This window comes from Hippopotamus amphibius, chromosome 4, assembly GCF_030028045.1.
Source record: "Hippopotamus amphibius kiboko isolate mHipAmp2 chromosome 4, mHipAmp2.hap2, whole genome shotgun sequence".
In the NCBI taxonomy this organism is placed as follows: Eukaryota; Metazoa; Chordata; class Mammalia; order Artiodactyla; family Hippopotamidae; genus Hippopotamus; species Hippopotamus amphibius.
The window spans coordinates 112,808,154-112,830,739 of NC_080189.1; the positions used below are offsets into that span (position 1 = coordinate 112,808,154).

Below are 22,586 nucleotides of genomic sequence, written 5' to 3' on the forward strand. Positions count from 1 at the left end.
AAGAACCATAGAAAATCACACAGTGGGAATGTTAGGTAACCCTCCAAGGCCCTTTACAATTAGATGAGCAGGGCTTCCTAGGTGGCGCAGTGGTTAAGAATCCGCCTGCCAATGCAGAGGTCACGGGTTCGATCCCAGCTCCAGGAAGATCCCACATGCCACGGAGCAACTAAGCCCGTGTGCCAAAAAAAAAAAAAAAAGATGAGCAAAGAAGGCACAGAGATCACGTTCCCTGTGAGAGTTCTTGAACACGCCCCTCTCCTCTATGTCATGCCTTAGATGTGTGTGTGTATTTCCCTGAGCTAAAGTCATGAGGCCTTAGTATCCAAAGCCCATGCTTCTCTCCAGGGATAGGGAGGTCAGAAAGTGTCCACAGCTGCACACCTGACAGCTGGACACTATAACGTCCTGGGAGAAGCAACCGAAGGGCAGCGGAAAGAGGTGAGGTGAGCTAATCATCAGCGCCTACGGAAGGACAGAGGGGGGATCAGGAATCCAGCTCCTCCCATTAACTTCAAGAACAATCCAAACTCCCTAGGGTGCACATCAAGGTCCTTCGTGGTCCACTTGGTGGGTTCTCTGCCCGAATTCCTTGAACTCATCATACAGAACCACTTACAGAGCCCGAAACGTGCCCAAAGGCTGCACTGTCTGGAAGTCTCCTCCCTGACCCGGCCCCCCCTCCCCCCAGCTCTGTCCAACCCCAACGTGGCAGGCTAACTCCAAAGTCACGTTCAAGTCCAGCGTAGATGCTCTTTCCTTGGGGAAGACTCCCCTGTCTGAGTTGGATGTACCTCCACTGGGCGTGTTCTGGGAGCCTTTTATTTTGCTGACCGTGGACTTAACACCCTGTGCTGCAGATTGCTGTTTATTTGTCTGGGCCCCTCATTGCCTGTGAGGCTCAGGAGAGCAGGGACTCTTCCTGATTCACAGTTGGTTAGCAGGGTGTCCAGAATGGAGGTTCTTGATGAGGACCGGGCGGCGGGGGTGGGGGATGGAGGTGGAGGGGGTGGAGGGAAGTGCCCTGGGAGGTAAACTGCTGAGAAGGCTCGGACCTTTGCAGGGAAGGACTGAGCGGGAGCAGGAAGGAGAAGGGAGAGGTGGCTGGACACCAAGCCCCTGTTCTCTTCTTTATGACTGTCATGCCCCCTGCTCCCTGGGACACCCCTTCTCCTCTCTCAGTCCCCAGACCCCCATCTTCGTACATTCCAAACATTGGTGATGGTTTGGCTCACAAATGTGTGGTTTTTCAGGTATTTAATGGCTATTTCGTCCACTTCTTTGCTCCTGAGAACATGGACCCAATTCCCAAAAACATCCTCTTTGTCATCGACGTCAGTGGCTCGATGTGGGGAGTAAAAATGAAACAGGTGAGTAGCCCTGGTGGGCAGTGGTACCTGGGGCCCCTGCCTTCTCCGATCCCCTCCTGACGATGCTCTTGTTCGAGGCCTCTTCCCCCCAGGGCTTGTCTCAGCTCAGGTTGCCGACAAAGTCACACACACTGGGTGGCTTCCGAGCAGCAGAAACTTATTCAAAACTCACCTTTTTGCAAAATTTCATCTCAGTATAACCTCTTCTCACTCGGCTCCCTCTTCTGCTTCATATTCTTTTGGTTCTTCTGCACAACGTTTTACTCTAATATCTTGCCATCGTTCATGAGTAACTTGGACATTTTTATATGCGTATTTTTCTAAGTATGTTGTAATTCCTTGAGGGTGGCCATCCTGTCTCATGTCTTCCAGTTCAGCATAGGCTTACGCAGTGTCAATGGCATAGACGCAGTTCCAAACAAACAAGGAAATTTCTTGTTTCATTCATCAGTTCATCCATTCAACCAATTTGAACAACCAACGAACCATTCATTCATTCATTCAACAACCGTTTCTGGCCACCCAGATGTTCACTAGTGTTCTAGGATCCAAAAGACAGAAAAGACATGGCCCTGCCCTCTGTGCTTCTACCCCAATACCAGGGTCTCAACAGTGGTGTTATTGACACTTGGGGCTGGCTGATGCTTTGTTGTGGGGACCACGCTGTGCATTGTAGGATGTTGAGCATCATCCGTGGCCTCTATCCACTCGATGCCAGTGGTACCCGCCCTCCCGGTCGTGACAATCGAAGATGTCTTCAGACATCACCACGTATGCCCTGGGGAGAAAACTACCCTCAGTTGGGAACCACTGCTCTAATACAAAAGTTTATTCACCCCTCCCTCCTTCCTTTCTTCCTTCCCTCATTTAACAAGTATTTACTAAGCACCCGCTATGTGTCAGGCACTCAGTTCATCACCGAAGTCTGACATGACAGTTACACATCCAGGTGAACACGTCAGGCAGGCTGTTGGCTATACACGGCTGGTGTTCAGAGGTGAGGTATTGAGATAGACACGTAGGAGCCACCAGTAGGTAGCAGGTATTCACACGATGAGACCAGGTGAGAACATGAAGGAGTAAGTGTCGATAAGAGAAGAAAACCAAGAGTGAACCTTACAATATTCCAATAATTAGAATAGTTTGGGGAGAAGAGGAGGAAGCAGCAAAGAAAGCTGAGAAAAAGCATCCAATGAAAGAAGAAGAAATCCAAGAGCATCCGAGTCTCTGGAAGAAGATGAGGAAGTTGTTTTACGAGGGACATGTGACCAGTTGGTCCAAATGCTGCTCTGATTGGGTCAGATGAGATGAGAATAGCCTGTTGGATTACGCAACAACCTTGATGAGCAAAGTTTCAGTGGAGGGATGGTGGTGAAAACCTGAATGGAGTGGGCCTCAGAAAGAACAGGAAAAGGTTTGGAGAAAGTATGTCTAGACAGTTCTTTCAAGGAATTTTATTGCAAGGGGAAGCTGAGAGATAGGGAAAGTGGGTACATTATGAGGTTTTTAAAGGAATGAGAAATGACGGCATGTCATGTATGTTTATGGAAATGAACCAACAGAGGGAAATTTAAGAGGCAGGAGAGGCAAAGGACAGTTGCTAAAGCCACATCCTTCAGCGGACGAGAGAGAATGCAGTCTAGGCCACAGGTGGACGGATTTGCATTAGGCAGAAGTACGACTACTGGTTCTTCATTGCGGGGCGGGAAGGGAAAGTTCTGGGTGCCAGTACTGACAGGTGGGATTTTCTGGTGGTGGGAGTTGTGGACATTTTCCTCTGATTGCTTTCATTTCTCAGTGAAGTAGGAATCCAGGTCATCAGCTGAGACAGGAGGGGGGAGGAGTGTTGGTGGTTTGAAGGGGAGGGAGCTGGGAAGCGGTGGTGGTGGGTGAGAAGGGTGAGTAGATGCACTTGAGAAATACATCTGAATTTCAGGCACCAGAGAGGGGACACCTGAGGCTGATCGTTCTCAGCTTAAAGTCAGGCTAGTGAGACGGGTCACGCATAACAAAATACGACAGTAAACGTCCAAGTATCAGAATACAGCCCATACATGTTCAGAGTACAGGAGCGGTAGATCTGTGTTGACTGAGATGGATTTATGCGGTTTTTGGAAGAATTATAGCTTGAGTCAGTGCTTGAAAGATGACTAGGATGAATTATCAGTCTTCCTCATTTCTTCTTAGGCGTAGCGCTTAGGTAGTAAGACCCTTCTCCAATCATTCTCTCTCAAAACAGACAGTAGAAGCGATGAAGACCATACTCGACGATCTGCGAGCGGAAGACCATTTCTCCGTGGTTGATTTCAACCACAATGTACGAACCTGGAGAAACGATTTAGTCTCAGCCACTAAAACACAGACGGCAGATGCCAAGCAGTACATTGAGAAAATCCAGCCCAGTGGAGGTTAGTGGGTTTAGAATCCACATCTTGGTTCACTTAAGAAATATGATTTTTCCCCACCCCAGTGGTCTTTGCCCGGTCTGCAGTGGTCTGCTTTAAATAATACATTTATTATCAAATGATGACTAGTGTGTTCACAGTGAAAGCATAACGTGTACCCCATCCCACACACGTTTTTAACCATTCCATCCTCAGAAAAGGGTATCAGTAAGTGACACAAACCTTCTTATGACTCCCATAGCAAGAGAAAGGCAAATACCACATGGTGTCACTAACATATGACACAGATGAACTTATCTACGAAACACAAACAGACTCACAGACATAGAGAACAGACTTGTAGTTGCCAAGGGGGACAGGGGCATGGGGGAGGGATAGACTGGGAGTTTGGGATGAGCAAATGCAAACTACTGTATAGAGGATGGATAAACAACAGGGTCCTACTGTAGAGCACAGGGAACTGCATTCAGTACCCTGAGATAAACCATAACGGAAAAGAATATAAAAAAGAATGCATATATGTATAACTGAATCACTTTACCACAGAGCAGAAATTAACACAACATTGTAAATCAACTAAGCTTCAATTTAAAAAAAGGAAACAAAGTCACATAGCATAACACACAATTGTCTGCAGAACAGTGTCCAAGGATGTCATCGAGGCTGAATTAGGTACCTTCCATTTGGTGGCTAACAAAATGACTGATGCTTTAAAAGGGTTACTTCATCTCTAAGGGAACCGTTTACTACAAAGTGAATATTTTCCTCCACTGGGGGATCTGGACCAGCCTGGTCAAAATTTGGAAAGCGATCGAATGATTTGGGTACTGAATAAACTATGCATGAGTCATCACCAGACAGATGAACTGGAACCCAAGATGTGATTGTTTCTGTGGGAAGTAAGAGTGTATAACAGAACAGCACATTCTATGGCTTTCCCAGGCACGAATATCAACGAAGCCCTGCTGCGGGCCATCTTCATTTTGAACGAAGCCAATAACTTGGGCCTGTTGGACCCCAACGCGGTCTCGCTGATCATTTTGGTGTCTGACGGCGATCCAACAGTAGGCAAGTGTCCCTTCTATTTTTAACGTTAGGTATTTTTATTCTTGTTTCTTGGAAACATGATTTGCTTCAAATGGGAACTTGAATGGCACTTGCCTGAGTGTCTAAACCATTTTAAACCCATGCTTCATAAAAGAAGGGTTCTTGTGAGCCCGAAGCACTTACTCCACTTAAAGCAGTCCCCAGATGTTTGGCTGCGGATGCTCTTGAATGCCTCAGCTTCACCTCCACAATGTGGGGAAACTTGCATTTCAGTGTGAGTCGTATGCTGTGAGGACTGCTGATGCGTACCAGTGCAATGCATTTGTTTCCTGAGTGTAAGGTGTGTGAGGTGGTGTGTGGCGTGTGTGCGATGCGGCTGCATCCTCTGAGTCTGCAGTGCCCTGTGCTCCCACTGTGCTCTGCATTGCCTCCAGGTGTTCACTACACCTGGACGGATTACTTCTCTCTGATGCAGGCTGTGTTTTCTTGGGTTTTTTTAATAAATTTATTTATTTATTTATTCATTCATTCATTCCTTTATTGGCTGCATTGGATCTTCATTGCTGCACACGGGCTTTCTCTAGTTGCAGCAAGTGGGGGCTACTCTTCATTGTGGTGCGCAGGCTCCTCATTGCGGCGGCTTCTCTTGTTGTGGAGCACAGGCTCTAGCTGTGCTAGGGCTTCAGTAGTTGTGGCACACGGGCTCACTAGTTGTGATGCGTGGGCTTAGTTGCTCCATGGCATGTGGGATCTTCCTGGGGCAAGGATCAAACCCGTGTCCCCTTTATTGGCAGGTGGATTCTTAACCACTGCACCACCATGGAAGTCCAAGCCTGTGTTTTCTTATCCACACAATGGCTCACCATCTCCTGCTTCTGTTACGTACTGTTATTTTCATTTGCTTCACTTGTGTCTTTACAAGGACAAAGCGTCAGTGGGAGTGAATGTTAGATTGGGCTGCAGTCCGTCTTGTAGACAAGGATGTACCTAACTGTGCCTGACACAGCCCAGTGGAAGGAGAACCAATGGTGCAGTCCTGACAGTGCACCAGAGTTCTAGAAAGAGGGAGAGTGAGATAGAACAGCAGCCATTGTTTACCTATTGTAGATTTGGTGCTTTCCAGTGCTTGGATCAAATGACTTTTTAAAATTTTTATTTATTTATTTATTTATTTATTTATTTATATTTATTGGCGGCATTGGGTCTTTGTTGCTGCACATGGGCTTTCTGTAGTTGCAGAGTGTGGAGGCTACTCTTTTTTTTTTTTTTTTAATTTTTTTGGGGGTACACCAGGTTCAATCATCTGTTTTTATACACATATCCCCATATTCCCTCCCTTCCTTGACTCCCCCTCCTCGAGTCCCCCCCACCCTCCCCGCCCCAGTCCTCTAAGGTATCTTCCATCCTTGAGTTGGACTCCCTTTGTTATACAACAACTTCCCACTGACTATTTTACAGTTGGTAGTATATATATGTCTGTGCTACTCTCTCGCTTTGTCTCAGTTCCCCTTCACCCCCCGCCCCCTCCCATACCTCGAGTTCTCCAGTCCATTCTCTGTATCTGCATCCTTATTCTTGTCACTGAGTTCATCAGTACCATTTTTAGATTCCGTATATGTGAGTTAGCATACAATATTTGTCCTTCTCTTTCTGACTTACTTCACTATGTATGACCGATTATAGTTCTATCCACCTCATGACATATAGCTCCATCTCATCCCTTTTTATAGCTGAGTAATATTCCATTGTATATATATGCCACATCTTCTGTATCCATTCATTTGTTGATGGGCATTTAGGTTGCTTCCATGTCCTGGCTATTGTAAATAGTGCTGCAATAAACATTATGGTACACGTTTCTTTTGGGATTATGGTTTTCTTTGGATATATGCCCAGGAGTGGGATGACTGGATCGTATGGTAGTTCTATTTGTAGTTTTTTAAGGAACCTCCAAATTGTTTTCCATAGTGGCTGTACCAACTTACAGTCCCACCAACAGTGCAGGAGAGTTCCCTTTTCTCCACACCCTCTCCACCATTTGTGGTTTCCAGACTTTGTGATGATGGCCATTCTGATCGGTGTGAGGTGATACCTCATTGTGGCTTTGACTTGCATTTCTCTGATGATGAGTGATGTTGAGCATCTTTTCATGTGTTTGTTGGCCATCTGTATGTCTTCTTTGGAGAAATGTCTATTTAGGTCTTCTGCCCATTTGTGGATTGGGTTATTTACTTTTTTGGTATTAAGCTTCATGAGCTGCTTGTATATTTTGGAGGTTAATCCTTTGTCCATTGTTTCATAGGCACTTATTTTTTCCCATTCTGAGGGTTGCCTTTTAGTCTTGTTTATGGTTTCTTTTGCTGTGCAAAAGCTTTTAAGTTTCATGAGGTCCCATTCGTTTATTCTTGATTTTATTTCCATGATTCTAGGAGGTGGGTCCAAAAGGATCTTGCTTTGATGTATGTCATAGAGTGTTCTGCCTATGTTTTCCTCTAGGAGTTTTATCGTGTCTGGCCTTACATGTAGGTCTTTAATCCATTTGGAGTTTATTTTTGTGTATGGTGTTAGGAAGTGTTCTAATTTCATTCTTTGACATGTTGCTGTCCAATTTTCCCAGCACCACTTATTGAAGAGGCTGTCTTTTTTCCATTGTATACTCGTGCCTCCTTTGTCAAAGATAAGGTGCCCATATGTGTTTGGGCTTACTTCTGAGTTCTCTATTCTATTCCATTGATCGTCCTTTCTATTTTTGTGCCAGTACCATACTGTCTTGATCACTATGACCTTGTAGTATAGTTTGAAGTCAGGAAGCCTGATTCCACCAACTCCATTTTTCCTTCTCAAGATTGCTTTGGCTATTCGGGGTCTTTTGCATTTCCATACAAATCGTGAGATTTCTTGCTCTAGTTCTGTGAAAAATGCCATTGGTAATTTGATCGGGATTGCATTGAATCTGTAAATTGCTTTGGGTAGTACAGTCATTTTCACGATGTTGATTCTTCCAATCCAGGAACATGGTATGTCCCTCCATCTGTTTGTGTCGTCTTTGATTTCTTTCATCAATGTCTTAAAGTTTTCTGCATACAGATCTTTTGCCTCCTTAGGCAGGTTTATTCCTAGGTATTTTATTCTTTTGGTTGCAATGGTGAATGAGAGAGTTTCCTTAATTTCTCTTTCTGCTCTTCCGTTGTTAGTGTATAGGAACGCAAGAGATTTCTGTGCATTAATTTTGTATCCTGCTACTTTACTAAACTCATCAATGAGTGCTAGCAGTTTTCTGGTAGAGTCTTTAGGGTTTTCTATATATAATATCATGTCATCTGCAAAGAGTGACAACTTTACTTCTTCTTTTCCAATGTGGATTCCTTTTATTTCTTTTTCTTCTCTGATGGCTGTGGCTAAAACTTCCAAAACTATGTTGAATAATAGTGGTGAGAGTGGACACCCTTGTCTTGTTCCTGTTCTTAGAGGGAATTCTTCCAGTTTTTCCCCATTGAGAACGATGTTGGCTTTTGGTTTGTCATATATGGCTTTGATTATGTTGAGGTAATTTCCTTCTATGCCCATTTTCTGGAGAGCTTTTATCATAAATGGATGTTGAACTTTGTCAAAAGGTTTTTCTGCATCTATTGAGATGATCATATGGTTTTTATCCTTCAATTTGTTGATATGATGTATCACGTTGATTGATTTGCGTATATTGAAGAATCCTTGCATCCCAGGGATAAACCCCACTTGATCATGGTGTATGATTTTTTTAATGTGCTGTTGCAGTCTGTTAGCTAGTATTTTGTTGAGGATTTTTGCATCTATATTCATCAGTGATATTGGTCTGTAGTTTTCTTTTTTTGTGACATCTTTGCCTGGTTTTGGTATCAGGGTGATGGTGGCCTCGTAGAATGAGTTTGGGAGTGTTCCACCTTCTGCAATATTTTGGAAGAGTTTGAGAAGGATAGGTGTTAACTCTTCTCGAAATGTTTGATAGAATTCGCCCGTGAACCCATCTGGTCCTGGGCTTTTGTGTGTTGGGAGATTTTTAATCACTGCCTCAATTTCTGTACTTGTGATTGGTCTGTTCATGGTTTCTATTTCTTCCTGGTTCAGTCTTGGAAGATTGTATTTTTCTAAGAATGTATCCATTTCTTCCAGGTTATCCAATTGATTGGCATATAGTTGCTTGTAGTAGTCTCTCATGATGTTTTGTATTTCTGAGGTGTCCGTTGTTACTTCTCCTCTTTCATTTCTAATTCTGTTGATTTGCATCTTCTCCCTTTTTTTCTTGATGAGTCTGGCTAATGGTTTATCAATTTTGTTAATCTTCTCAAAGAACCAGCTTTTAGTTTTATTTATTTTTCTTATGGTTTCTTTCCTTTCTTTTTCATTTATTTCTGCTCTGATCTTTATGATTTCTTTCCTTCTGCTCACTTTGGGGTTTCTTTGTTCTTCTTTCTCTAGTTGTTTGAGGTGTAAGGTTAGGTTGTTTATTCGATCATTTTCTTGTTTCTTAAGGTAGGACTGTATTGCTATAAACTTCCCTCTTAGAACTGCTTTTGCTGCATCCCATAGGTTTTGGGTTGTTGTGTTTTCGTTGTCATTTGTTTCTAGATATTTTTTGATTTCCTCTTTGATTTCTTTAGTGATTTCTTGGTTGTTTAAGAGTGAATTGTTTAGCCTCCATGTGGTTGTATTTTTTGCAGTTTTTTTCCTGTAATTGATATCTAGTCTCATGGCGTTGTGGTCTGAGAAGATGCTTGATATGATTTCAATTTTCTTGAATTTGCTGAGGTTTGATTTGTGACCCAAGATGTGATCTATCCTGGAAAATGTTCCTTGTGCACTTGAGAAGAAAGTGTAGTCTGTCGTTTTTGGATGGAATGTCCTATAAATATCAATTAAGTCGAGATGGTCTAATGTGTCATTTAAAGCTTGTGTGTCTTTATTTATTTTCTGTTTGGATGATCTGTCCATTGATGTAAGTGGGGTGTTCAAGTCTCCCACTATTATTGTGTTCCTGTCGATGTCCCCTTTTATAGCTGTTAGCATTTGCCTTATGTATTGAGGTGCTCCTATATTGGGGGCATAGATATTTACCATTGTGATATGTTCTTTTTGAATGGATCCCTTGATCATTAGGTAGTGTCCTTCCTTGTCTCTTTTAATAGTCTTTACTTTCAAGTCTAATTTGTCTGATATGAGTATTGCTACTCCAGCTTTCTTTTGACTTCCATTTGCATGGAATATCTTTTTCCATCCCTTTACTTTCAGTCTATATGTATCCCTTGGTCTGAAGTGGGTTTCTTGTAGGCAGCATATAGAAGGGTCTTGTTTTTGTATCCATTCAGCCAGTCTGTGTCTTTTGGTTGGAGCATTTAATCCATTTACATTTAAAGTGATTATTGACATGTGTGTTCCAATTACCATTTCCTGAATTGTTTTGGGTTTGTATTTGTAGGTGTTTTCCTTTTCTTGTGTTTCCTACTTAGAGAAGTTCCTTTAGCACTTGTTGTAAGGCTGGTTTGGTGGTGCTGAATTCTCTTAACTTTTGCTTGTCTGGAAAGCTTTTGATTTCTCCCTCAAATCTGAATGAGATTCTTGCTGGGTAGAGTATTCTTGGCTGTAGGTTTCTCTCTTTCAGGACTTTCAGTATATCCTGCCATTCCCTTCTGGCCTGCAGAGTTTCTGTAGAAAGGTCAGCTGTTATCCTGATGGGTTTTCCCTTATATGTTGTTTGTTGCTTTTCTCTTGCTGCTTTTAATACTTTTCTTTGTGTTTAATTGTCGTTAGTTTGATTAATATGTGTCTTGGTGTATTTCTCCTTGGGTTTATTCTGTATGGGACTCTCTGTGCTTCTTGGACTTGGTTAATTATTTCCTTTCCCATGTTGGGGAAGTTTTCCACTAGAACCTCTTCAAATATTTTCTCAGACCCTTTCTTGTTTTCTTCTTCTTCTGGGATGCCTATAATTCGAATGTTGGTACATTTAAGGTTATCACTGAGGTCTCTGAGACTGTCTTCTATTCTTTTTATTCTTTTTTCTTTTTCCTGCTCTGTGGCAGTTATTTCCCCCATTCTATCTTCCAACTCACTTATTCGTTCTTCTGCCTCAGTCATTCTGCTGGTTATAGCATCTAGAGTATTTTTAATTTCAGTTATTTTGTTATCCATGGCTGTTTGTTTTTCTGAGTTCTTATGAACTGTTTCTTCTTTCTATTTTGTTATCGAGATTTTGTATCATTTTTACTATCATTACTCTAAATTCTTTTTCAGGCATTTTTCCTATTTCCTCCTCATTTATTTGGTCTTGTGGGTTTTTTTCCTGCTCCTTTGCCTGCATGGTGTTTCTTTGTTTCCTCATGGTTGTCCAAACTTTTGGGGTTGCTTGTCCTGGCGATAGAGGTGTTTATAGAAGACTGTCCAAGCCTCAGACTAATGTCCAAGTATTGGATTAAATGAATATTAAGTCTTTCTGTAGTTTGGATGTTTTATTGGGCTAAATCCAAGGTACTGGAGGAGCTGTGTTCCTTTCTCGGTACTAATATATTAAAGGAATTAATTGTATGCATTCACCATTGTGGTTTTCTGGGAAATCAGATGTTTCCCAAAGGTTCCCATTGATGGTTTCTCTTGTGAAATCCAAATTCCTCTGAAGTGATTCTATAGGATGAATTGATTGTACCTGTGGGTTAGCTCAGGAGGGTAGGGCCTGGTGTGGGGTCGTGGCCGTGAAGACCAGGGCCTGGCCGGGATTCATGGCCGTGGAGAGCAGGGCCTGACCAGGATGCTGGACTCCAGACAGAAGCCTGAGAAAGGAGTCTGCTGCTGGGCTGAGACTGGAGTAAACGGCAGCAAAAGCTCAGACCTCTGAGTCCCGGAAGCTCTAGGAAACAGAAAGCACGTTGGAGGATCCTGTGTCTGGGCAGGCTCTTTCTGGTGGGGCTGCTTTCTTGAGGCTACTCTTTATTGCAGTGCTCAGGCTTCTTATTGTGGTGGCTTCTCTTGTGACGCACAGGCTCTAGGTGTGCAGGCTTCAGTAGCTGCGGTGCATGGGCTCAATAGTTGTGACTCACGGGCTCTAGAGCACAGGCTCAGTAGTTGTGGCACATGGGCTTAGTTGCTCCACAGCATGTGGGATCTTCCTGGACCAGGGCTCAAACCCATGTGCCCAGCATTGGCAGGCAGATTCTTAACCACTGCACCACCAGGGAAGCCCTGGATCAAATGACTTTTAAAATTCAATTTTAGAATAAAATCATAAGGAAGAGAAGGAAATATACTTTAAAAAATTATGAGTTTCTCACTCCTGACCTTCAACCATCCAGTTCCCATCCTAGGAGACAGTTACTGGTTACCAATTTCTTGTGTATCTTTGCAGAGATATTCTGTGCATATCTGTATACTATATATACATATACACACAAATGTATGAAAATATACACACACACGTACATGTATACACACACATCCTGCATACACTAATCTTCACTGTATTTTTCTCCCCTTTAAAAATATGTCTCTGAGATCCTTCAGTAAATACATAAAGAGTTGCCTTGTTCTTTTTCGTGACTGCATAGTATTTCACAGTTTGAATGTGCTATAATTTAACCCATCTCCTTTATTGGTGTGCATTTAAGTTGTTTCCAGTGTGTTTCTATTCCCAACAATGTTGCTATATACCGCTGCCCACCCTTTGTTCCAACATGTATGAGTGCATCTCTGAGGAAAGTCCCTGGAAGTTGAGTGACTGAGTCAAAGCATAGGTGTGTTTTTAATTTGGACAAATTTTGCTAAACTGCCCTCCGTGGGTTTTCCCCAAAACTTGATAACATTGCTTCCTCATTCCTTCACTTCCTGTCCTCATCTTTAGGGGAATTGAAATTGTCAAAAATTCAGAAAAATGTGAAGCAGAACATACGAGACAACATCTCTTTGTTCAGTTTGGGGATAGGATTTGATGTTGACTACGATTTTTTGAAGAGACTCTCCAATGAAAACCGTGGCATTGCGCAAAGGATTTATGGAAACCAGGACACTTCTGTCCAGCTCAAGGTAACATTTTTTTCTGTTCTTTTGTTGTTGTTGTTGTTCACTCGAAATCATTCAGCTAGCAATATCTGATACCTCAAAGAAGGCGGCTGAATTTAAGTAAAAATTGTCATTATGTCAGCTATATTAGGTCACAAGAATTGGGGAAGTGTTCAATACCTTTCTCATGCACCCCACCCCCACTTGTACATCTGCAGTAACAGTGAGATGAGCAGCAGTAAGGTGATGGGTACCAAGTTCCCTACTCCCTGACAGATCTTGGGAGGCACCATCACAGCTTCTTATGTCTCTCCAGTCCCACTAAACAATTGGTTCTCCTAATCATCATGGGCACTGTTCTCCTTTTAAAGTACATTGGGGGACTTCCCTGGTGGCGCAGTGGTTAAGAATCCGCCTGCCAATGCAGGGGACATGGGTTCGATCCCTGCCGCAGGAAGATCCCACATGCCACGGAGCAACTAAGCCTGTATGCCACAACTATTGAGCCCACGTGCCACACCTACTGAACCCTGTGCGCCTAGAGCCCATGCTCCACAACAAGAGAGGCCACCACAATGAGAAGCCCGTGCACCACAATGAGGAGTAGCCCCCGCTCTCCACAACTAGAGAAAACCCATGTGCAGCAATGAAGAGCCAATGCAGCAAACGAAGTAAATAAATAAATTTTTTAAATAAATAAAGTACATTGGCAACTTGGAAATCAACTTTTTATAATAAAAAACACAAGTCAAACTATAGCCTGTATGTTTCCTTAAATATAAAGGGTATCAATTACTTGTTTATTTTGACTACATGTACAAGAAAAAGATGAAGGAGAAGAAGAATATATTTTACCCCACCCTCTGTCAGTACCAGGTACCGTGTATCAATAGCAGGCACCATATTTAAACCTGGGGACAGGTAAGAGACAGGTTCTGATTTGGGGATATCCACCCAGCTAACTTATCTTATGCTGAGTGTCCATGAGCTTTTCATGCTCGCCATAACAGAAAGAAAAAATGCTGGGCTTTTGAATCAAGAGTAGTATCCTTAACAAGTCTTGGTCTTCTCTTTTTCCGTTCATGTAATAATTATGAGAATTTTCCATAGCTTTCCACAGAGATTCTGGGAGAATAAATTGAGAGATGTCTGCTAAGCACTTGAAGAATCTCAGAGGAAAATGCTTTGGATCTATAAAGTGGTATGAAAATAATGATTTCTGTGGGGTTTTTTTCTATGAATTATAGAAATTCTACAACCAGGTCTCGACTCCTTTACTCCGGAACGTTCAGTTCAACTATCCCCAAACATCAGTAACAGAGGTCACTCAGAACAATTTCCCTAACTACTTTGGAGGCTCAGAGATCGTGGTGGCAGGAAAAGTTGACCCTGAAACAATGCAGCAGTTACAGAGTATCATCACTGCAACTTCGGTACTTCTGCTTCCCTGCTTATTCTAAAAATACTAACCATCCCCTGGAGACATCTTCTATATTAACAGGCTAATACTCTGAATTCCAAGAATCATGTGGGTAGAATAATAGCAGAAAGTGAAAGGGAAGGCCTGAGAATACCCGTGCTCTCTTCCCAACTATTGTGTAAATGCTTACCTTTCCATCCCAAACCCCATCCCAAACTCCAGAGATTGGCACTTAACTTCCTCTTGTGTATTCTCTTGGATTATTTTCATATTCCCCTTCCACTTGCCCATTACCCTGATCCACTCACAGTAGGTCCTTTGGAAAATGTGAATTGATTTACTACAGTTCTGTTCCCCTGGTGTCTTTCAACTGAACTTTCCATCGTCCAGGCTAACGCAGAGTTAGTCTTGGAAACCCTGGCCAAGATGGACGGCTTGGAGGATTTTCTATCCAAAGACAAGCATGCAGATCCCAATTTCACCAGGAAATTGTGGGCCTATCTGACCATCAACCAACTTATGGCCGAACGGTAAGAAGACCATACACCACAGGGACTGGCAAAGCAAAAGGTTTGCCTTGGATCCTTGACATAATAGACAAAACGTTTGGGACCAAGAAAGGCCACAAATTATTACAGGGTTTGGAGTATTCATTTCCACTGGTTTCAAGCACTTTTAAATGAAGCTGGGTTCACTCTTTTTTCTTGATGTGAAACATGCATGCAGTAAAGCGTGTGAAGTGCGTTCATCTTAAATGTACACTTTACTGAATTTTTACATACATCCCCCATGTAACCAGCACCTGATCCAGACAGAGAACATGCCTTCCATCTCTGCAGTCCCCTTCCTTCTCCTTTCCACTCAACACCCACCTCCCACCTCGAGTAGAAATCACTGTTCTCACATCTCTTGCTATCAATTAGTTTTGTATATGATGAAATTTCATATAACGATAGAAACAGTATTCTTTTGTTTCTGGCTTCTTTCACTCAATATGATACCCGTGAAATTCATCCATCTCATTGCTATGGATATCAGGAATACATTTGCATTTACTCCTGAAAATAGATTATTGTCCAAAGAGGAATTTACGGTTATACAATTCTGATATCACGTAAGGAAGGGCTTCCTATAGGTACCTATTTCATCTCTGGCTTCTCAGCTGACTGGTATTTAAATACTCCAATATGAAAACTATATTTCTAGAGTAATGTATGGTCCTTTGACTACCCAAATCAGAATTACAGGTGGGGTGTTTGGATAAGAAAATTACTGTTCCTCAGCCCCCTCCACCTGTTTGATCAGATTCTCGGGAACAGGGAGCAGGGTGGTCTGAACAGCGTTGGGAAAAATGAAATTCGGCTGTTTAACTGTACTCAGAAAATCCGTGATGTCAGTAACATTATAAAACAGACACAAGACTGTAAGCTGTGGCTTTAAAGTGAGTGAGAACTGTACCTGCCGCTTTGCAGAGGCAACTGGGTGCATTTGAAGATATATAGCAAATTGCTGCAGACGTTAAATATTGATTTTTAAAAAACAATCCCTATAAAATGGATCAGTGCTTGCCAGGGGGCAGGGGGTGGGAAGGATGAACAGGCAGAGCACAGGGGGGTTTTAGGGCAGTGAAACTCCTCTGTATGACACTATAATGATGGATACATGTCATTATACATTTGTCCAAACCCATAGAATGTACAACACAAGAGTGAACCCTAATGTCAGCTGTGGACTCTGGGTAATGATGATGTGTAGATGTGGATGCATCAGTTGTAACAGATGTACCATCTGGTGGAGGTGTTGATAATGAAGGAGGCTGTCGGGTGGGGGAGGGGCAGGGAGTATATGGACAATCTCTACTTTCTGCTCAATTTTGCTGTGAACCTAAAACTGCTCTAAAAAATAATCTGTTTAGACCTGTGGTTGCCAAGGGAGAGAGGGTTGGGGAAGGGATGGAGTGGGAGGTGGGGTCAGCAGATGTCACTTATTACATATAGGATGGATAAACAACAAGGTCCTACTGTAGAGCACAGGGAACTACATTCAGTATCTATGATAAACCACAATGGAAAAGAATGCTAAAAAAGAATATAGATACATGTATAACTGAATCACTTTGCTGTATGGCAGAAATCAACACAACATTGTAAATCAACTATATTTCAGTTAAAACAAAAAACTGTTTAAAAAATTCCTTAGGTGAAATTGGGACACTTGTAGAGACATGATAGACCCAGAGACTGTCATACAGAGTGAAGTCAGTCAGAAGGAGAAAAACAAATATCATATGTTAACGCGTCTATGCGGAATAAAGAAAAATGGTACAGATCAACCGGTCTGCAAGGCAGAAATAGAGACACAGATGTAGAGAACAACCATATGGACACCAAGTGGGGAAAGTGGGGGTGGTTGGGGTGGGATGAACTAGGAGATTGGGATTGCCATATATACATTACTAATAAGAAAAAAAATATCAAATTGTGCACTTTAAATATATGCAGTGTATTATATGTCAATTATATCTCAAAATAATCTCAATAAAAGTTCTTAAAAAAAATTCCTTAGGACTGCACAGATAAAATACTAGGCTTCACGAAGCCAGTTCTGTTTTACCTCCTGGTCCCCAGAGTCCCTCGTGGACCCGGAAGTGGTGGAGTTAAATCTAGTGATGCTGTCCAATGTCTCTGTTTCCTGCGTACAGGAGCCTGGCTCCTACCGCTGCTGTGAAAAGGAAAATTACACAAAACATCCTGCAGATGTCTCTGGATCACCATATAGTGACGCCCCTCACGTCCATGGTGATTGAGAACGCCGCGGGGGATGAACGCATGCTGGCGGACTCTCCTCCACAAGACCATTCCTGCTGCTCAGGTGAGTCTGCCTACCTGGAGGAGAAATAGTGCGGTCAGGTTTCTTACCTGCAGCAGGGTCCTCCAACCTCTTCTCTCTCCTCCTCCAGCCCATCTCTTATTCCCAGTCCTGTGTCCCCAGGTGCCCGAGCCCTTCCTGTCAATTTCCTTTGGGGACAGTTTATTGCTGTGGTCTTTGAACGTGTTTGCTCTCTTGTCTCCCAAAGGAGTTCTGAACCCCTCACAGATTATGTAAATCAACATTAAATTTTTTTCACCTTGTTTAAAGAGTTTCAGCGAATTTCATTAGGAGCATATTATAAATACTGAGCCTTAAAAATAAAACCGTTACGGGACTTCCTAGGTGGCAAGTGGTTAAGAATCCACCTGCCAATGCAGGGGAAATGGGTTCGATCCCTGCTCCAGGAAGATCCCACATGCCGCAGAGCAACTAAGCCCATGCGTCACAACTACTGAGTCTGCACTGTAGAGCCTGTGAGCCACAGTTATTGAGCCCGTGTGCCACAGCTATTGAAGCTCACACACCTAGAGCCCGTGCTCTGCAACAAGAGAAGCCACTGAAGTGAGGAGCCCGCGCACCACAATGAAAAGTAGCCCCGGCTCACCACAACTAGAGAAAGCCCCTGTGCAGCAACAAAGACCCAATACAGCCAAGAAATAAATAAGTAAATAAATAAATAAATAAATTTAAAAATAAAATAAAATAAAAAATACATGAACAAATTTGGTTTTAATTATCGGAAGTTTTATATTGTTCTTTTTTCTAGTTGAACTTCTAGTTCCATTCCATTTTCCTGTCAGAATTATGATGTCCCAGGTGTAATATGTTTTTATGCTTGAAAGTCTTTTGTGGATCATCCTACTTTTCTGCAAGAAAAATGTTTCCAAATTTAAATGTTTTCAATTTCTTGTGACCATAAGATGCGGAGGGTTCCAAGTTTTCTTCTAGATTGCATCTTATTAAAGTGACTATGAGTAGACAATTGATCCAAAAATATACATATAAATATAGTATAAATGTTGGTATACTTAGGTACAATTTTTTTTGGAAACCATCTCTTAATGAGAAAAATGTGGCTGTTTTCATGTATCTATGGGTTATTAATAAATAGATTGAAACAAACAAGATTCAGCCTCAGCTCTGCTTAAAAAAATTATATATACATATTTTTATATATTTTATATATTTACTTACATACATACATGTATATATACACATACACGTGTGTGTGTGTGTGTGTGTGTATTGGGTTGGCCAAAAAGTTCATTTTAGTTTTTCATAAGATGTTATGGAAAAACACAAACTTTTTGGCCAACTCAATATTTTTATAAGCCTTAGTCCTAATAAGCCTTGTTAACATAGATAAAAGTAAATAGGAATGGAAAGAACTTGGTTACAGCAATGGCACTCACTTATGTGAACTTCTTTGATGTTATATGCCAAACTCACACAGAATTTAGTGCTCAAGAAGTGCTTTTAATGATCTATCATATGACAGTTTGGGCCCTGCTCCAATCCTGTTGAAAGCAAAGAATTGGAAACTGTCTGACTTGCTTGTTTCCTAGACATTGGAGTTATTCCATTTTGGGGGCACCACACCTATTTTCAAATGTACACTTTGGTTCCTGGGAGGTTTCTGATGAGAGCAGCCAGAGAAAAGGCCTGCCTTCCGTTTCTAGACTAGGAGAAAGGGGTTTTCTTAGGAGAAGTATATGTGGAAGCCAAGAAGCTCAACATCACCATCATCCATGATCTCTGTGTCCCATGGAATGTCTCAAGGCACATCCAAGGGCACGTGTGCCCACATTTAGAAGAGCTTGGTTTATTCATTCATCTTCCTTCCTCCCTTTCTTAGGGTCTGGTTCTGTTATAACAGTCTTGAGAATGACCTGTATCCACTGGAGGGATCGTTTTCTACATTTTTAATTCCGTCCATGTGAGGTGCCAACTTTATGATAGTGGTCCAGGCTTCAAAAGAAACTTATTTCTGATATCCAGTTACAATAGCCTGGAGCCTCACAGCTAAATTTATGTAGGGAGAAACTCACCCTAGATGACCTGGCATTTATAGGTTATTTTATAAATTAATTGATTAATTATTAATAAATAAATTTATTTATTTATTTATTTTTGGCAGTGTTGGGATTTCGTTGCTGCATGTGGGCAGGCTTCCTCTAGTTGTGGCAAGTGGGCTACTCTTCGTTGTGGTGCACAGGCTTGTCAGTGTGGTGGCTTCTCTTATGGAGCACAGGCTCTAGGCGCATGGGCTTTAGTAGTTGTGGCACATGGGCTCAATAGTTGTGCCTCGCGGGCTCCAGAGCACAGGCTCACTAGTTGTGGCGCACAGGCTTAGTTGCTCTGCTGCATGTGGGATCTTCCTAGGCCAAGGCTAGAACCCATGTCACCAACATTGGCAGACTGATTCTTAACCACTGCACCACCAGGGAAATCCCTATGGGTGATTTTATATCTCCTGGATAAAATGCCTAGGTGAACTGGCATTTGTTCCTCAAAGACAAGGAGCTGACTGCATATTAGAAAGCCAAATGAGTTTTTTGCAACCAGTAGGGGATATTGGTTGATTGGGAAACTAAATTGTTCCAATTGATTTTTTTGTTTTGTTTTGTTTATTATTGAAGTATTGTTGATTTACAATATTGTGTTAGTTTCAGGTATACAGCAAAGTGATTCCATTTTTATATCTATTTATTTTCAAATTATTTTCCATTATAGGTTATTACAAGATATTGAATATGGTGTTATACAGTAAATCCTCATTGCTTTCTTTTTTTTTTATAAACTTATTTATTTATTTATTGGCTGCGTTGGGTCTTTGTTGTTGTGCACGGGCTTTCTCTAGTTGCGGCGAGCAGGGGCTACTCTTCATTGTGGTGTGCGGGCTTCTCTTGTTGCAGAGCACGGGCTCTAGGCGTGTGGCCTTCAGTAGTTGCAGCACGTGGGCTCAATAGTTGTGGCTCACGGGCTTAGTTGCTCCAAGGCATGTGGGATCTTCCTGGAGCAGGGATCGAATCTGTGTCCCCTGTGTTGGCAGGAGGATTCTTAACCACTGCGCCACCTAGGAAATCCCAATCCTTGATTGTTGTTTGGTGAGTAAATAGGAATAGATCCGAGAAGATGCTGTCCAGAGTGACTGGACATCATCTCCCTAGTTTATGGTGAAGGCACGTGGTCCTTCCCCAACCTCTGAGGGGAGGTTCCCCCTACTGTAGACCCTAGCCGGGGGCCCAGACTCTGCAGAGAAGCCTATAGCAGGCCCACACAGCGTGATGACAGAAAGCACTGAAAGAGAGAGAACTCGGGAAGAAAAATAGTGGGAGAAAAACCCAGCTGAGAACCACCTGGGTCGGTCTGCATAAAACAGATTCTTGGTATTGTAAGCAACGTCCACAGGAAAGCCAACCTGGAGACTAATAGATACAGGCTTTTCTATGCAGGTGACCTGTATTATGGCAGCAAAGTCACTCCAAATTCAATGCCATCTTGGGTGAACCCTTCACCGACACCAGTGGTCCCACTGCCCGCGGTCGGCGCTCCAGTGCTAGAGGCGACACCTCCTCCACACGTCATGAGAGGTAAGGGAACTGCTTCCAGATGTCCGTGGGATCGTAACACCATGGCTCATTTGTATACATTTAAAAATTCCTGGTAAACTAGGGGACATTTATAAGCATCATTGCCTTCCATGGAAAGAAGATGGCCCATTTGTTAGCTAAGGTCCCCAAAACAGAATACCATAGACTGGGTGGTTTAAACAACCAAAGTTTATTTCTCCCAGTTCTGGATGCTAGGAAGTGCAAGATTAACATGCCAGCAAGGTACCTTTCATTTTATTGGCTTGGAGGCAGCGCCGTCTTCCTGTGTGTTCACGTGGCCTCTTTGTGTGCGCACTGGAGAGAGAGATACAGGGCAGACTGTTCAGTGTCTCTTTTATAAGGGTACAAATCCCGTCACGGAGGGCCCCACCCTCATGACCTTGTCTAACCTTCATCAGCTCCCAAGGCCCCACCTCTAAACACCGTCATACTGGTGGTTACAGCTTCAACATGTGAATGTGGGCGGTGCAATTCCATAGCACCCCATTTCCATTTCCAAAGAGGGAAACCCTTTGGGATGGAAAAGATGCACCTCTTGTGTGTGTGTGGGCAGTGGGTATCGGTGGAAAGGACATCCTCTTTGGCAATTGTTCATGACACTTGTTTGAACTTAAGTTACTTAACATTTCTGCACTTCACTTCCTTCATTTTTTTTTCATCTTTATTGGAGTATGATTGCTTTACAGTACTGTTGCGTCAGTTTCTGTGCTACAACAAAGTGAAAGAGCCACATGTATACATATACCCCCCCATCCCCTCCGTCCTGAGCCTCCCTCCCAACCTCCCTATCCCACCCCTTTAAGTCTTCACAAAGCATCAAGCTGGCCTCCCTGTGCACTTCTTTCATTTTGAAAACAGACATCATGATACGTAGCTGGGTTGTCAATTAAATGTGAAACCATCTTTAAAGAGCTAGCACGTAATAGTCACTCAATAAGTAGGTGTTTTGTTTGTTTTGGGCTGAATCGCACGGCATGTGGGAACTTAGTTCCCCCACCAGGGATCAAACCCGTTCCCCCTGGGGTGGAATCTTAGAGTCTTAACCACTGGACCACCAGGGAAGTCCCTAAATAGATGTTATTATGGAAGATGAGAAACTATCAATTTCACAATCAAAAATACTTGAATGTTTCCTATAGAACTGCAATATCATACATTATTTTGCAGGGTTGTTTGTTCATTTGCCTGCTTGATTTTAATGGTGTATTTGAAAATCCTAGTTTTGCTCAGCATTTAAAAACCTTTCTACCACTGGTTTCAATGGGAGGCATGGGTACCAAAGGGGATCATGTGAAAGCAGGGAAACCCTGTTTCCTCGCCAGAGTTCTGGCAGCGGCGGCTTCCCTGTGCAGATTCTTTCTTTGCTTTCCAGTTGTCGACCTCTGCAGGGTCTTATTCCTCAACCAGAGAGAGGAGCTGCCTGGGGGAAATAGCAGAGTATCTCCTCTCCTATTCCTGGTCTGCACTGTGCCTTTCAGTGACAGGGATTTCCAGTGCCTACCCCACTGGCTGGTCCACGTAGAAAGCGCATGCCCCTTTTCTTCCTTTTACTTAGAAGTAAATTTCCACATTCAGCAAAGGAGCACGTACCTTTCCCTCTCGGAAGGTCCAGAGTACCAGCTTAACTTGGGTTGTTTGCGGTTTAAGTATCAGAGTAGCTCCTGGTGTAGCTTCTTAGAAATGTGCTGCTTTTCTATACTGCTTGGAATGTAAGACCCTTCTATCCAGAAATCCTCAGAACTGATTTCCCAGGACTGTACATCCACCACTCACCTCACATCGAATTATAACATAGGACATAGCAAGGACTTTGAATCGATAGTTACCATATCTTTAA

The 22,586-nt window shown here is 42.7% G+C and overlaps 1 protein-coding gene across 1 annotated transcript in view; it reads left to right on the forward strand.

Moving 5' to 3' along the window:
* Positions 1–22,586, forward strand: part of ITIH2 (inter-alpha-trypsin inhibitor heavy chain 2) — a 41,496-nt gene that overhangs the window by 13,122 nt on the left and 5,788 nt on the right. The window contains exons 9-16 of the mRNA XM_057731871.1: positions 1,254–1,370; positions 3,610–3,778; positions 4,718–4,843; positions 12,687–12,868; positions 14,092–14,277; positions 14,655–14,794; positions 16,966–17,135; positions 20,591–20,728. Coding sequence (XP_057587854.1) covers positions 1,254–1,370; positions 3,610–3,778; positions 4,718–4,843; positions 12,687–12,868; positions 14,092–14,277; positions 14,655–14,794; positions 16,966–17,135; positions 20,591–20,728 — 1,228 coding nt within the window. The remainder of the gene's footprint in view (positions 1–1,253; positions 1,371–3,609; positions 3,779–4,717; positions 4,844–12,686; positions 12,869–14,091; positions 14,278–14,654; positions 14,795–16,965; positions 17,136–20,590; positions 20,729–22,586) is intronic.